The sequence below is a fragment of the Petromyzon marinus genome, chromosome 1 (genome assembly GCF_048934315.1).
Source record: "Petromyzon marinus isolate PM22_M1 ecotype Great Lakes invasive population chromosome 1, UKy_Petmar_22M1.pri1.0, whole genome shotgun sequence".
NCBI classification, from domain to species: Eukaryota; Metazoa; Chordata; class Hyperoartia; order Petromyzontiformes; family Petromyzontidae; genus Petromyzon; species Petromyzon marinus.
Window position 1 is genome coordinate 19,759,385 of NC_133667.1, and position 16,574 is coordinate 19,775,958.

Consider the following 16,574-nt stretch of genomic DNA (forward strand, 5'->3'; position numbering starts at 1 on the left):
ATGTCATGTGAGCCTACTGAATTATAACAGTGATCTGCCACGGCCGAGGTGAACGAAGCATTAAATCTAAATTTAGTCCTTGACCCATTGCTTTAAACAACCTGCGCTGACCAGCATGGTGAAATATAGTCAAGCTCCCATAACCAATGTGGCATCAAGTAGCCCATTGACATAGAACTGTTAATTCATAGTTGCTACACTGTGCTTCTTATACCTGGCTTGTTACAGCTATAACTGGAATGCAGAGTAAATGTGTATTTGTTTTCTTTTCAGACTTGATGAGGAGAAAGGCACATGAAGAACATGTGGCAGGAAAGAAGTGCACAGTGTCGTGACATTTGCATCGTCGTTCAATGGAAAGACAATTAAGGCCATGCCTACTGAGAAATAATAAACACACCACAGATGATGTATTTTCATAAATGCCAAAGAAATACCAATACTGCATTGTTTACTTCAATATTTACAAGAAACGCATACTTGTAGAATCTACCAAAGTTAAATTATTAGCATTGTACAATGGGACTGGCGAGTAGGCATTTTGTTAATTCCATGCAATGCAATTGCCTGTGTATCTGACCGGATATAGCAGTGAGGGATCACGTAACTTTTATATTGCTCTAGTTTATCCTAGACTTGTTTTCATATATAGAGCATAACTTTTATTCAGTGGAAGCGCAGGTCAGGATGAGAAGTTTCAACCAGATTGTTGAAACCCACTTTTAGTTACTTGTGCATGTTTACATGTTGAACTTCTTGCGCGTACCGTACTTAGCCAGCCGTGCTAATCGGAGATACATGACACCAACATGGGACCTTTTTGTAAGGATCAAAGTATGAAAAAAGAATAGGTTTTACTATTTTATTTTGCAAGGAATAAAGCCTGCGTTAACCACAAGTACGTGTGGTGAACATGCAAACAGACTAGACCCTAAAGAAGGCTGTCTCTGGTCTAGGCCAGTTAGTTTTAAAGACAATATATATAATTATCAGAGCATGTTCACCACAAGTACCGTGTGATGAATGTAAACTTGATTCCTTGCAAAAGGTTTCTATTTGGTGTTTGAACATCTTAACACAAACTGTTTTATTGCCAAAGTGTAAAACCTATTCTTATTTTTATACATGACACGTTTGCATTTTATGCAGCATATACATAACGATATCTATATTTTGGAATATTTTCATTTCTGTAGTATATATATTTTTGACAAATATTGTATAATGCTCCATCTTTGGCCTATTGTACTTCTCCATCTATCGCCTTCCATAAAGCGGAGAACTATTGAAGATGCAATGCACTTCTTTGTGTTGTCAAATCTTTTTTCCAGCCTATATATTTTTCTGTTGGTATGGATTTTCTAAATTTACAGAATGTATTTATTGCCTTAAGGCAAACCAATGGGTTCCCATTGTGTAAAGTTAAGCCCTCTCTCTGCCTATTTTAATGGCCACATTTTCTCAACTCTTGAGTTGATCTAAACTACAAAAGGGCCACGCATGCGGTGATGTTGAGCTGGTGGCCTTCGTACGACCGAGGGCTTTTGTACATGCAATGTACACCTTTGTGATGCTAAGTCTACCTCGCTTTTGGCAAAAGTTTGCTTAACGTCTGGCTTAATATAGACTGGCTACACTGAATCCAGGTCACCATCTTCTTTCAATCTTCCTCGTGTCCGTCTGGAACACTTTAAACTACCTAAATGAACACTTAAGTCATCCTCACTAGCAAAGCTAGCCCTCAATGTATAGGGGGTATTTGTGGACTTGTCTGTACTGCAAATGTCATCAATATGCGGTTTCTGAAGCTACGGATGCTGCTGCTCAAAATGTTTTTGAAGGTCCTACTGATGACATTGGTGATGGTCATGGAGATGGGATTCTGGTGTAGTTGTGCCAATATTCACGGCACCAGGCATCCATTTCATTTAGCGTTAACTTAAGGAATGCTCAGAACAGGTACTAATTCCCAGCCACATCTAACACAAGTAGCAGGTGAAATTATATTTATTCCTGGGCCTCCCCTAGGTCAAGTGAGAATTAAATCAGTGCCTGGCGCAGTGTCTCCTGGGGAGACAAAGGCAACCTGGTGGAGGAGTAGCCACACTACACCTGGTTAGTGATCAGAGATGTAACTCACAAACCGGCTGGGCTGTGGGATAACCATGTGACAGTACAACATATAACTTTGTGTCAGTTATTCTGATTTTCTTCCTGCATCTTTTGCATTGTTATTCTGGTTAATTCCTGCATATTTGCATCATATTCATATTCAATGTCGTCATCAACAGCAACGGAAAGCACAACATAATTATAAAATATTGATTTATATAGAATCATCCTTGTTTCCATCTATTTCATATTTGTCATTTTATGTAAGTGCCTATGCCTCCACACCTTTTTGACAAACAAAATAGTACTAAGGTTCTTTTAGAAATTCTCTAAAATAAGTTCTGAACTGGAGGAGGAAAAACTGGCACATTAGTGGGGTGGAATGGGCTACCAAGCCCTCTTGGGCACTGTCGGTACAATCCACACCCGCAAAGCCTGACAGATGAGATTCCACACTATGGGCCACCATAACCGCACTACGAACCAATCCTTAATTAGCAACACGAGGCCTTGTTGGTATCAAATGAGATCTTGTTGGTGTGGAATCAGACCCTGCTGAATTTCAGACTGAAATTTATTTGTGTTAAATGTCCACAAATATTACTGCAAGCAAAATGATTGTTCATTGAAGCCGCATCATCTAATTTCAGCCTTGGTGGCTCACAATGGCATGGCCCAGTTTTCAGTTAACGGATTCTTGCGACCATTCAGACATTTATGTGGAATTATCAGTGAACTGTTAGAAATTCCATAACAGATTGTAATATATGCAAAATTAGGCTATTCTGTACCTGTCTCTTTTATAAATGAAAGCCCAGAAAATAGATTCCAACTGCACAATACCTACCACAATTTCCTTCATGAGCTTTCAAAAAACTTTATTAAAAGTAATTTCCAGTCAATATAAACACACTTTGGGAAACATAGAAAATATATAGGGTGACAAGCATTCTGGGATTAATAGCATAGTACTCAAGAGAGCAGCCTGAGTAAGTTACAAGACAAATAAGTATAAACGTATTGGAATGGACACTAACTCTATGGTAATGTCGATCAGTTTAATACAGGGATCATGTTACACGTGAAAATATTTATTGTGCCCAAGTGGGTTAACCGATTAAAGTTTTTTACTTCCATTAAAATGTGATAAGTGCAGAGGTGGTCGAGTGGCTAAGATGTCAGTGCTGAGCTACGAATGCTGAGGTTCTGGACAAATCCATAGAGCTGCCTGTGATTAAATTGGTTCAAGTGTAGCGAGTTGATTATCTTATCCCAGTCACTAATGACTGCACAAAAGGCTATCACATTAAAATTGGTCATGTACTTCATTTGGCAAAAATCCAGCCTTGAATTCAAATAAGGTATGAGCGACATGTAACAAACCTTGCTTTTATATGCAGTGCAAGTGAGAAGTGCTGCCCTCTACTGGCTGTGGACCAGAGATCACTTGAAATTATTTCCGAAGTCGAGCTGTGATATCCACTTTCGAGGACTGTTCGGCAATACTAGAAATTTTACTGCTCTGGGAGGGATCGAGATTTATACTGTCTACCAAGATGTTGTGATAGCACAATCAGGATACACATGGGGGAAAATGACAAAAACAAAGTTGTGGAAGTATACATTTTGTGATAAAATATTGAAGTATCACATAACTGGAGTAACAAGTCCAAATACAGTTGCCTCATCACTTTCTTGCCATATTGGTATAAGTGCCTTAAAATGTTTTACAGTTCATGCTTCCACAGAATTTTTTATGATAAAGATAATGATCAATATTACAAGTTAAATTTATTTAAACTAGAAAAGGTTAACCTGGATTAACAGTTATATTTACGTGGTTATTTTAAAAATGTGGATAATTTGTGCATTTGAAAGAAAAGTATCACAGAAATTAAAATATTTCATCTTACCTTTGAATATGGAAAATTTTGCAAATGCATTTGAAAGAATAATTTTGTTTTATAAAAAACAATTACATTATGCTCTTAAACAGAATTCATTCCATCAAAAGGACTGAGTACTGTAAATGAATTAAATAAAAACGTCACAATCACTGAAACATGTCAGATTTCACATTTAAAATGTCAAATGTTACGTAAAATCTTAAGTATTTCACTTTAAGATGACCGCTTTGTAAAAGTTTACGTCACAATCTTACACATTACAAGCTGGCATGGTCATTACATTTGTTGTTCTACTATAAAAGTGAGCAAGAAATGGTAAAATCTCGGAATTAAATACAGGAAAAAACACGATTTTAAAAAAACATAGAAAATCAACCATGAAACGGAAAACTTGACAAGCGCAGACTATAAATTTAAGACCTGAACAGTTATTGCTCCATGTACGATGTGTTGTCATTGATGGGGAGCGCAAGCTGCACACACGCCACTGTTAATCCACCACCCTGATGGTGTGCCCGCCTGAAGACAAAAGGGCCCCCCCGCTACCGCTACCGCCGCTGCCGCCACCCTTTGCGCTGGACCCCCCCGGCGCTTTACCGTCTGAAGCACCGGCTCCGACTGGCACCGAAGCGGAACGTGGGTGTCGCACGGCCGTGGCGTGCCCTACCGTTTGCTGTGCCACACAAAAAAATAGAAGAAATGCCACATTGTCGGTCATCTGTTGTTGTTGTTGTTGTTTTTTTAATGCGCTCGTGCGGTTGTAATGTACCCTCGCGGTCACGGTGGGCACCGTAAACCTCCGGTGGCAATGAGACGCCCCGTTTTTGGAGACACTAAAAAATGCGCCTTGTCAGCAAAAAAATACAATGTTTACTCAACCGAGTTAACTAAAATGTGATTATTTTATCTTTAACAATTAAGTAATCTTGTTACTATTAGTACAATTAACAATGTTATTGCTTTTGTTTGCTTTCTACATACTGGTCTTACTCCTCTTCATGAAATTCAGTGGAATGTTTTTCTTTTTGATTGGTCTTTGGTTGTAATTACATTACTTTTTGTAACTATACTGACCACGAATTTTACTTTGCTGACATGTACCTAATTTTATAGTGTTTCTGATTAGTTTCCTCTCGCAATTAAGTCAGCTCATGAACTGTAACTAGATGAAGTTTAATATCACAAGACTCTTGAGAAATCGCAGTAGCTGGGTGAGACCTTTATTCAGGATGTCTTTACATATGCATGCTGATAATGGTACCACGCCATTAGGTGAATAAGTTTAATTTAGAACTATCGTAGCCTGTGAAGATCACATTAGGTCAAGGAACAGCCCCAACCAGATGATATAACTAAACTACTTTTTTCATTATAGGCCTCTTAGATAGATGGTGTAACTTTTTCCAATGCATATTGAATGTTAATCAACTAAACTTTTGGTTCTCAACATTGGAATGTGTTACATATATATTTTTTATTTGCTACCACTTTTGACAAAAAAAATCGACGTTGCAGAAATATTTTTTGGATGCGACACCACTGTCATTCAAGTATTAAAATTTGTTCTGTGATCTGTGAAATGCCACAACGTATTTCTACAACAGACATTAAAAATTACTTTTCAATAATGGCTCAGCCCATCAATTCCCGCGACATGTCAGATCCAGGTGACTGCTCACCCAGGATCTCAGAGGTGAGAGGCAATCAAGTAACCTCACTATAGAAGCTGACTATTGAAGGATGTTAAGATTTATAATAGGTGAGGTTTTAAAATTCGTACAGGTGTATGTGTCCAACAAAATGTAAACATAATAAATAATTCACGTCTTGCGCTGGTAATAACCATTTTCATAATCTACTACATATATTATTACCGTTATATTATTGTTTCTTTCGGTAAAGTCACGTAGAAGGGAAACAACAAAATAAAAATATAAAACAATAAAATTCTCACGAGAATTTTCTTGCTGTGGTTTTCACACCTGACGAACTCGTCCGTCTGAATGGGGCCCGTAGCTATCCGTGGTACGGAAATTTGAGGGTAAGAACCCACCCATTTTTTCGCCATATAGCATTGTGATATATAACGACTTATGGTTGGTAGCTTAGCTGATTGGAGAATATAGAGTTTATTGATAACATGAAGGTAATTTATATTTTAGTTTTTATTGGTTCACTATATAGTACTGTGAATAGCTCAGATTTGTAGTCATTTCTGTGACCAGTCACTAGCAAATCACCCAGTTATTTCAATGCTAAATTCGCCTAGTTATTTCAATGCTAAATTCTCCTGTTTTGATTTGTACTAAGTGCCTCGGTGAATGTGTATGCTCTGACTTCAACGTAACTATTTCTGTAGCAGTTACAAGCGAATGCCTTAATTTAGCTATTTCAATGCTAAATTCTATGCTAATTCCTTTTAACAATGGGTGCCTCTGCGGATGTGTATGCTTTAACTTTTAACATAGCTATTTCTGTGACCAGTCACAAGCTAATCATTCAGCCTTTTCAATGCTAAATTTTATGCTAATTCCTTCGTCAAGGCTCTTTGTTCCTCTCACACAGCTTAAAAGCCGTGATCTGAACGTGGCTCTCTCACTCCAGCGCTGTCCTACCAGACAGTCTCGCTCCCTTCACCTGATGAAGGCCGCTTGTGTTGTGGCCGAAACGTCGTGAGAATATTATTGTGTTATTTTATTTTATCAATTTATTATTTTATTCTCATTCTACGTGACTTTACCGAAAGAACCAAAGAAGATGATTGCTTGTGTTGATGATTGCTTGTGTTGCAGTTGAAACGTCGTGAGAATTTTATTGTCTTATATTTTTATTATTTTATTGTTTCCCTTCTACGTGACTTTACCAAAAGAACCAAGAATATGAATCCCTGCAGTCACGAAAGCTTTAAATAAAAATTTATATTACCGTTATTATAAAATAACTTGCTAAGCAACATGCATTTGCAAAGTACTGGAACATTCTTCTAAATTAAGATCTGGTTTGCTTATAAACTTTGGACGTGACCCTTACAATACTGATAGTTCAGCAGCACAAATTGCTAAGCATCCGTGCAAACAAAATAATACTTTCATGTACACGAGCTCAATGTTGAGAATGTAAATGCACTGGGCTACATGGACTAATTTATTTCTTAAGAGCCGATTAAATTCTCCTGCTACAGCTTAAAGAATCCCCCAATCTATTTAGCCTACGACCCCAACGCACCTTTGTGACCGGGTGGTGCCGTTCAACCACAACTGTGCTCATTGGCGGTGCCAGCCCCACCATGCCCCGGCCAAATCTTGCAGCAGGCTCCACTGCCGTCCTGCTTGCACGCCCAAGCCGCTCGCCCGGAAACGATGATGGAGGCCTTGCTGACGCAGAACGCCCTGCCTTCTGCTGAGCACCACCAACGACTCGTGCTGGTGGCTGCAGGGAGACGATGGAACATATGCCACTTGTTAAACTATTTTTGTAATTTAGCTCTTTTTCAGAAGCGACCTGGCCACAAATGATAGCTCAACCAAGTGGCTTATCACGTGGATATTTATAGCAGCCAAATACAGTCAAACGCATGTTTCTAAAAATTCACACGACCACGGGGGAGAACATGCAAAACTCCAAATATGCAGGCATGAGGGTCAATACCAGGTGATGTAGTCAACATCTCGCCACCGTGGCACCACAAGGCTTTGCACATTAACACCAAGTAATAGTATTGCTCAGTAATCAATGATCCATAATACAGGTGAAATAAATCATCCAGCCGGCTGGCACTGTAGTTTGAGGGTGTGACTCAATAATAAATTTGTGAGTTCAAACCTCAGTCTGGGATCAACTCAGCCAATTATAAATTTTTGGGTAACACAAAAGAAGCACTATTTAATGAGAAGTCAATGGGGGATATCTTATGCATAGTATCTTTTTAATTTAAGTCCAATCAAAATAAGACTTCTGGAATCATCCTGTCAAAAATATTTAATACAAAAACGTATATACAAACCTTTACATATTTAATGAGCGATTACCCATGAGATATCTGCAATAACTTACACTTTAATCAAACTTCAGGTGTAAAACTTAAGAAAAATTAATGGAGCTGTTTAATTCTAGTAGGTAGATTCACATATATAGCAACCTGACAGTTCCAGCAGTCCCCTGTGACATCAGGCATCACGAGAGCAAGGGCCTAATTAGGCTGGGCTATCGCACAAACACAGCATGGAGCCGAGGTGTGGTAATTACAATATTGTTGAATCAATATATATAAAAGGGAAATGTGAATGTGTGTCGGTTCGAAATGCTTAGCATACTTCCCGACATGCAACTTGAAATTTGGCATGTGGGTAGCTTCCGGTATAAAAATAGACTTTTATTTTGGAGGGCGCAATAATGCATGTAATATTTTGCACGGCAAGTGAGCGATGACGTCACACCTGTGACGTCACACGCGTGCGGCATCGTTACGCAGTGTGCCTTGCTGACGTCACGCATCCCAACCCTCCGCGGAGGCCGTGTATCCCGCACAAATGCGCGGCATCGCCGTCTCGATTTTCTAAGTCAACGCGACTATTTTCAGCTCGCTCATAAATATAAAGCAGAAAATGCATCTGTCTGTGTGAGGCAGCAAAAACTCTCCAACGCTGAGCTCTGACGTCATGAAATTTGCACAGCTCATGCTGTCTGGAATTTCTAAGGGAACGCGACAATTTTCAGCTCGCCACGTCATTCCCTTCCCGAATTTGCCTAAATCTACCTTACGTGTAAGTGGGTTAAGGTTGAATTTCCTTCAGTGAAAAACTTCCGATTTAGTTAAATTTATTTGTTTCGGCTTTTGTCTTTCTTGCAAGCATCAATTTTTTTCAGAGTTATTCAGTGAAATATAAGAGAATATTAAATTAATCCTACACAAGAATCCAAGTCCCGGGCAAAGCCGGGTAGTAAAGCTAGAAAGACATAAAAAAAAACTAACGTAACTGTAGGCAGTTGAAATGTACGTTAAATTAATATTTGTAAACAGTAAATACAGTATAGCGCCAATTTGTTTCACTGATCTCAGCAATCCACTAAATCTCGTCTCCATAGCACTGGATATAACAAGCATGCACCAACATGCATTGCGAGGACAGTGCCTGCCACTGGGTTTGCATGGAGTGACAGGTGCGTGGCAAAAGCAGTGTTTAAAAACTGGAAACACTACTTCAATAGCTCTGAATTGTGTCAGTTTATGGGCGTAACATTAATATCGGATGGTAGAGTCGAGTCTGTCTTTGTATACTGTAAATATACATTCACTAGACAGATACTCAACCAATTTGAGAAGCACCTGAACATACTAATGGTGTTAAAAAGAACAATAATTAAAGTTGATTAGAACAAGAATATAAATGCTCATATTACACCAACAGAACACATTAGATGAGTAAAAAAGGGTTAAAACAGGCTTAGTTAAATATAAAAGTTACGAGCAAAAGTATACTGAGGTACATGTTAGGAATTTAGATTACGTTATCGAATGTCCATACATAATGGAAACATGCAAGTGTTAGGCAGATGTCGTTGTACACAATCGACTTTCGGACGGAAATGCAAATCAGTGTTTACATTTTTTTCAGAAGACGCTCGCACCGATGCGTGATCAAGAAGTGGGGCTCCGAGGGTTGCGGTTCCATGACTTTGTGGTGCACTTATTTCTGTGAGCAGCGTAGCGTGCATTGGGCAGGTGACCGAGCCACCAGCAGCAAGTGGTAAAGACACCTGAAAGAAACCATGCACTCAATTAGGACCTTATTTAATCAGAGGAAAGCCCTTCATTGTGTGTTCTGTTCACAAGGGAAGCCAGGAAAGCTTTCATGACTTATGGCAAGTGTTCTTTCTTCCACCCTGTCAGTATTTCCAAGAATTACCTTTCATTTATACATTACACTCGCGTAAAGTGGTATGCGACTGTGATTTATATGATTTATATCCGGAGGGTCTTGAAAACCGAGTTTGAAACTTTTCCATGGAAATATTCAGTTCTGTCAGAATAACATCACCGACTCAATAAATTAAAGTACTGCTTAAATGGTGAGCAGGTTCCATATGATAAAATCAATCATGCATATGCCAAAATACAGCAATCAATGACATGCATTCACGATGGAATATGATGAACTGAAGGATTAGTCAAATTGTGCATGTTGAAATAGCAGTGCTTTACATGGACATGAATACAATATGCAAGCAGTGTTTAATAATAAACAAATTATTCTTTGGAAGACATGACTGAATTTAAATGGATGTACCACAAATTCAGATGTAAGTGTGCAAAAATCACAAAGGCAACCAGGATCCCAATCTCTCACCAATGTAAACAAAGCCTCTAAGTGTCACTAAGTTTGGATCTTTTTTCAATGGTAACTGTAAAAAATGGAAAGCTGACGTGAAAAATATGATGCAAAATATTCAAATGTGCTTCCCTGCAGTGCAGAGAATTTCAAAAGAGTTATTTAAAATTGATACGACAAACTTAATCAAAGCCAAAAAGGTTGTCTTACAAGTTCCATATATTTAAAGCGTAAGTTAACTACTTCCGTAAAAGAATAGCACAACCGAGGTAATACTTACATCTTTATTTACATTCTCACACTTCGATTTTGAGTCCTGGACTCTGAGTCGTACATTTTAAGCTTTGTTAATGATGGCAAATAATAAAATGATGATCACATGCCTTTCAGGAGCGACATCATAATGTATCACTCATTGTACATGCTGTAACCACTGCATGTTTCTAAGCACGGTGCATTGTGGGAGCAGAACTTTCTCTTCACATGCCATATCAAGCGAATGGAAGTCGATGCCCACCGGGACATGTTAAACCTGGGATGGCCGTGTTGATTCCGAGAGTCCATGATTTCATAGGTAATTTACTTGCTTTTATTTAAAGGAATAAATTAAAATCGATGCATTGCTATGGATAAATGATGTTTGGTAACACAATAATACCTTATTATTATTATCGGGGTTGCTTTTTGTTTTAGAGTAGCTTTTTTGCAGAATTTAATTTACAAGTAAATGTAATTTTCACTACATCCCAAACTCATGCCAGTGGATCATTCACGATTTTGCCTCAAGCAAAGGAGGACAACTTACCATTTGTTCCCGGCCACAGCTGTTCTCAGCCAAACCTGCACCTCCACCCTCAGAGAAGTCGGTTTGTTGAGAGAATTGAACATCTGAGGGTCCACCACCCCCAGCACTCCCGCTATCAGGTGGTCCAAAGTGTGGTGCTGTATGCACACCTAAACACGCCGCCCAAACATTTACACGAGAGCCGATGATCCTTTAACATTTCTCTTGACTAATTTTTAGCAGGCCAACAACAACCTGTGCTGGAATAATAATAATGCCATCATGAACAGTATGATCCCCAGCTGCTCGACGTACCCAAGCAGACCCTGCCCTTTCCGACCGTGGCCCCTGATTATTCTTACCAAATGAGACTTGAACCATTTTCCCGAGATGGGGTGATGAAGGGCGAAGTAGAACAATGTTCTGCATTTGAACTATGTTTTCAGCAATGCTTGATAGTCGCTTAAAATTATAGAAAAGAATGTATGCTATTGGTAAAAAAAGAAAACAGTGTAGTTATTGACGGAGGCGATCACATTCCCACTTGAGAACACCAAACCGAAACCATCTTTGTCACGTCAGTTTACAGTTTCCATGAACTGGTCTTTTCTTGCCTGCCATCCTGATAGGTAGGCCGACTCACTTGCGAGGTAATGGTCATTGCTTACAAGTTCATAAAGATGCTGCAGCATGGGTGTAGCTTGGCTCTGGCCTACACAATTAGGTCTACGTCAGCACTGTATTTTCCATAAATGCACTAAAGCTTGCCACGCAGCTGATAAGCACACATGGCCATAATTGATTACATTTTGAACATAGACAAGGATTGGCTCCATCATGATGGCAAACCATGCTTTCGCTCAATATCTTAATCACAGACGCATCAAACTCCACCGTAATTCATCCAGATCAATCTGTGTGTACAGGTGCTGTTCCTGCACTTACCAGCCTCTAATCTGCGCTCGTTGTCCTGGAACATGCTCATGGCCTCCAAGTTGAGAGCACACACGCCACGCATGAATGCCTTTTTCATCGCCTCGTTGTAGTGCTCCCGCTCTCCCTGCAGTTGCTCCATCTTGCCCTGAGCTTCCTCCAAGGCCTCGTTCAACTATTCATTATAAATAACCCATTAAGTTAAAAAGGTAACCGCAAGCAATGCCTTCCGTACCACAGCATCTCTCGTCACCTGCTGCTCCTTCTGCTGGATACCACAACTGTTCCAGTGAACACAACCTTTCGGGGTTCTGCTCGAAAAACCCACCAAATCTAACATCAGGTGTTCTCCTTCGTTGTCAAACTTTGGGTGCCCACTCACTACAGCCGCCACCTTTTCTTAATCACATCTACAATCCTTTCCTTTCACTTTTTATACGCAAACTTCCAACTTGTTTACATCTCCCACCCATTAAATTCCTGGCATGTATATTCAAACACCGAAAACTTGCCCAGTTCTATGATTCATGTAGTAAGACATTTCCCCTGCCTCAAACACCTGTAACGTCACACTAAATTTGCCCTCTATACTTTACAAAGGAATTCATGTTATCTTATGAAAACCTACCTTCTCAACATGTTTATTGATCTTGACTGGTCCTTACTTAAAACTATTCCAATGTCTATTCTAACTGCTAAGAGTTGCATCAAGTAAATTCATAAATGGTCAACTTGTCCATGCTTTAAACCATCAGTGGTGATCCCTTAAGCAGCACCATTTTATTCTGCTTATTTTTTTATTTTTCAGCAAATGTCTGGAAGACCACACTTTCCATGAAATGCTCAATAAACCTATCCATCCAGAGTGCAACATGGTTTTATATCTCCCTTCTTTAATTGGGCAACAACTTTCTTCCTATTCTCGTGGCAAATGCTCTCCACTCTATGCCGCATGCTGCTTTGTCATGTCCAGTCCCTTCTGCATTTGGTGGCCACGGATCATTCAATACTGTAGGCTAAATACCACACTCCAACGATCCCTAAAATATATATGCTGTTTTTTCTATTGTTCTAAGCTTCGAAGGTTACTTGCCTCTTCAGATTTTAAGCATTCTGCTTTGTGAAAATGACTACGAAACTATTTTTTTTATTTTACCAGGTAAGGCCCAATGAGCTGTTACTTTTTCAGAAGCAACCTGGCCACAAAAAAAACAGTTTAACGAAGCGGCTTATAATGTGGAAATGTATTGCAGCCAAATACGCTAAACGCATATTTATAAATGTGGAAGGGAAAAATTGGAGGACCTGAAAAAATTCAAATATCCACCAGGTGTCAGGACAGGATCGAACCCATGATCCTGCATACCAGGTGAGGTATTTAATATCTCGCCACCGTGGTGCCCTTATATTTCATTTGGCTAACCAATATTTCTCAATCATTACACAGAGGGCTTGTGGTTCATCTCTGTTCAAAAGATTGGCCATTTAGAGGAATTATTCTCTGAATTTTACGTGCCACTGCAGAGATATACCTACACATTTAGACCTCCTTTTGCTCTTATAAAGGACAATTATTTGCTGTGCCTAGTTCTGTAAGCATCTTGTATTTCCTCAAACATATTCATTAATGTATGCATATTATTTTCTTTCAGAGCTTTAAAAAAATTCCCTTACCTACTTATTTATTTTAAGCATAGGTGGATACCACAGCATTTAAAAAAAGTGCAGAAATACACAAAGAAAAGTAAAAAGTTGTGTTACATCAGAGACGCAAAAGGGCTAATTGTGGAAATGAGAGCTGAAAAAGTGGTGGCTACATAAGGGAATAGAAGTTGCTGCAGGCCCCCTGGTGGTGGAACCTATTGCGTGCTTATGCCCAAGCCAGGGGATAATGCACTTTAAAATGCTCTATTTGTATTGAGCACCATGATATTGAAATAATAGTGTAATGGATATAAGTAACCTGCCAACGAGGTCAGCAAATTACTGTCAAAGGTATCTATGCAAAAATATATTTTTTAATGTAATTAAATACTTTGAAAGCATTACAAGGACACAGATTTAAACGTATACAAAGATAGGGCTTACTATTCATTCAGTGAAAGTGACTCAAGTTGCGTAGATAGAAAAATAATAAAAGAACACGGCGTTTCGGCCGCAACACAAGCGTCCGTCATCAGGTGAGAAAGAATGATCTGCTGTTGTGGCTTTATATAGGTACGGGAGGGGGGGGGGGGGTTATAGAGTCGTGGCTGCAGGAGTTGACGGGAGAGTGGGGAGGGTTTATGGTGTGGGGGCTGGAGAAATTAGCATGTCAAGGAGCTTGAATTAGTAAACGAAAGCAGCACAGGTGTAAGAGTGAGAAAGAACCTGAGGGTATGGATTCCTGCAGTGACGAAAGCTTCAAATCAAGATCGACTCAAGTTGCTATAATATGAACATCATCGATTAGACATATACTGCATGTAAAAAGTCATAAATAAAAAGTCAAGCCTCACCTAATCTCAAAACATTTTCAGGAGGGTTAAATGTCAAAATAGTTATTTTTCTTTTAACACTGGGGTCAAGAATATAAGCATCCTGTTTTAGTAAATAGATTAAAATGTTTAAGAATGAACAAACTTGCTATTTCATCTCCATTGATATTAGTATAAAACCCCCACACAAAAAGTGTATATCTCTTTGTCAATCGACTGCTGGATGAAGGCCTCCCAACAACATGTCAGTTATGGAGATTGCTTGATCATACCACACCTTGCTGGTCAATATGGACTGATGAAAAGGGGTGGTGAGGGAAGCTACACCGGTTCAGCTGTCACTCGCCAACAATGTTAGCTGTCGCCAGTAATTTACTTCATGTTTTAGGGGTCACAATTAAGATCTCAGAGATATTTACTTGTTAATTTGATACGCAAGCTCAGTGATGACATCACACTGCTCTTTTTAAGACCGGAAAGCAGGAAGACTTCACAATTCTGGCAAGTCGCCTGATGAAGCTGGTTGCAATCACCAGCGGCATGTCACACTCAATTGTTCATGTTGTGAGTTGACTCGCCATCACGCCGATGTGCTGAAGTGGTAGCTCATTGGCACGTTTTATTTACGTGACGAACCTTACTAATTGGCTGTAACGGGTGGTGGTGGGTTAACGACACATTTATATTCACACGATCTAACCCAAAAATCATTATTATGAATATGTACCTGTGATAAAGAAAGAAAAAAACACATATTTAGCATGCATGTTAGTTTCTTCTATATTTTTGCCATACCGCGATGATGCGGGCTTCGTAGTCATTGCCCACTTGGATGCAAACTTCCTGTGCACGGGCCTGGCATGCGCGCTCCACACGCTGCTGCCAGCGTATCTCCACGAGCGAGTGCCAGGCGGCCCACACTTTCTTTGTCAGCGCTCGGCGATAGTGCTGCCTTGCCAGGCGGCTACAAAACACCTGAACAATGGCGAGTAACACGTACGATTGAACAATACGACCATTCCTTTTGGCAACGTCTTGTTTTTAAACCAAAGTAAAAGCCCTATTGTTTTCAAGATTTTTGCAACCAGCCGAACATCACCGAAACTATTTGGTGATATTGCGGTGGCAGTGGTGCACATGCACAAATAACAACAATGCTGCTTTCCAAGAAAATAAATAAGAAGCAAGATTACAACATATGTAGCATTTTTATTATGCATCAGTAAATACCTTTTTAAAGCATTGCAAGCATATATAGAGAGATTAGAAACAGTGAATAAGAGAGGCAGATTGCACTTTATACCATGGGGCCTGATAAGAGTCAAATAAAAGTGGTTTCCTGATAGTTTGTAAATTGGCATATTAATTATTACCTGCTAGAATCTACTGTGTAACAGGCAAACCCTTCAATATTCAAACATGCATTACTCAATTAAGTAATTTGTATTACAAGCAAGTTAGAACATGTTGCTGGCACACTGCATTATGCGTAGCCCTGTTGCAATGAGGTCAATTAAACAATCATCATGAACATGATTCACTTAGTGATTCATTCCTGGGCTGAATTATTATTTCAAAAAGATTAGAGGCTCTTGAGAAATATTAGGATAATTGGAGACTTTCAAATGCTTTAAATAGGGTAGAGGAATTTATAGGAGACCATTTAAAGAATCGTTTTATTTTAGTATTTTTAGTCCTCTGCCCAAATTTACTGAAAAATCAAATGTCTTATCAACTGTGTCATCAACAATACATTTGATTTCTAAAAAAGGTCACTTACAAAAAAAGATACAAATGATATTGAGCCTCTCTCATCCTATTATAATGATAATTGGGCCCAGGAATGAATCGCTAAAGGGGTTTAATTGATATGCAACAGTAATTCCATGGCACGAAATCTGGAAAATCACCTCTTGCTGTTCATCTGCATATCGAAGCCTCCAGTGGGTAAACGCCCGCAGTTTCTCCATTTTCTCCTTTTCCTTCTGCAGTCCGTTTGTCAGGTTTGAGATCACCTGTGATAATTAAAGCA

The 16,574-nt window shown here is 39.2% G+C and overlaps 2 protein-coding genes across 9 annotated transcripts in view; one reads left to right on the forward strand and one right to left on the reverse strand.

Annotated features, from left to right (window-relative positions):
* The window catches only part of LOC116951118 (uncharacterized), a 44,618-nt gene extending 43,317 nt beyond the window's left edge, over nt 1-1,301 (forward strand). For all 3 annotated transcript variants that reach the window (XM_032969657.2, XM_032969580.2, XM_076065348.1), the window contains exon 15: nt 274-1,301. In XM_032969657.2, the coding sequence (XP_032825548.2) occupies nt 274-335 (62 nt within the window). In that variant the 3' untranslated portion in view covers nt 336-1,301. The remainder of the gene's footprint in view (nt 1-273) is intronic.
* Nucleotides 1,302-2,973: 1,672 nt separating this feature from the next.
* Nucleotides 2,974-16,574, reverse strand: part of POC5 (POC5 centriolar protein) — a 32,022-nt gene continuing 18,421 nt past the window's right edge. For all 6 annotated transcript variants that reach the window (XM_032969184.2, XM_032969019.2, XM_032969271.2 and 3 more), the window contains 7 exons: nt 16,453-16,557; nt 15,338-15,517; nt 12,078-12,240; nt 11,154-11,302; nt 9,624-9,776; nt 7,245-7,448; nt 2,974-4,692 (listed from right to left, as the gene is read on the reverse strand). In XM_032969184.2, coding sequence (XP_032825075.2) covers nt 4,510-4,692; nt 7,245-7,448; nt 9,624-9,776; nt 11,154-11,302; nt 12,078-12,240; nt 15,338-15,517; nt 16,453-16,557 — 1,137 coding nt within the window. In that variant the 3' untranslated portion in view covers nt 2,974-4,509. The remainder of the gene's footprint in view (nt 4,693-7,244; nt 7,449-9,623; nt 9,777-11,153; nt 11,303-12,077; nt 12,241-15,337; nt 15,518-16,452; nt 16,558-16,574) is intronic.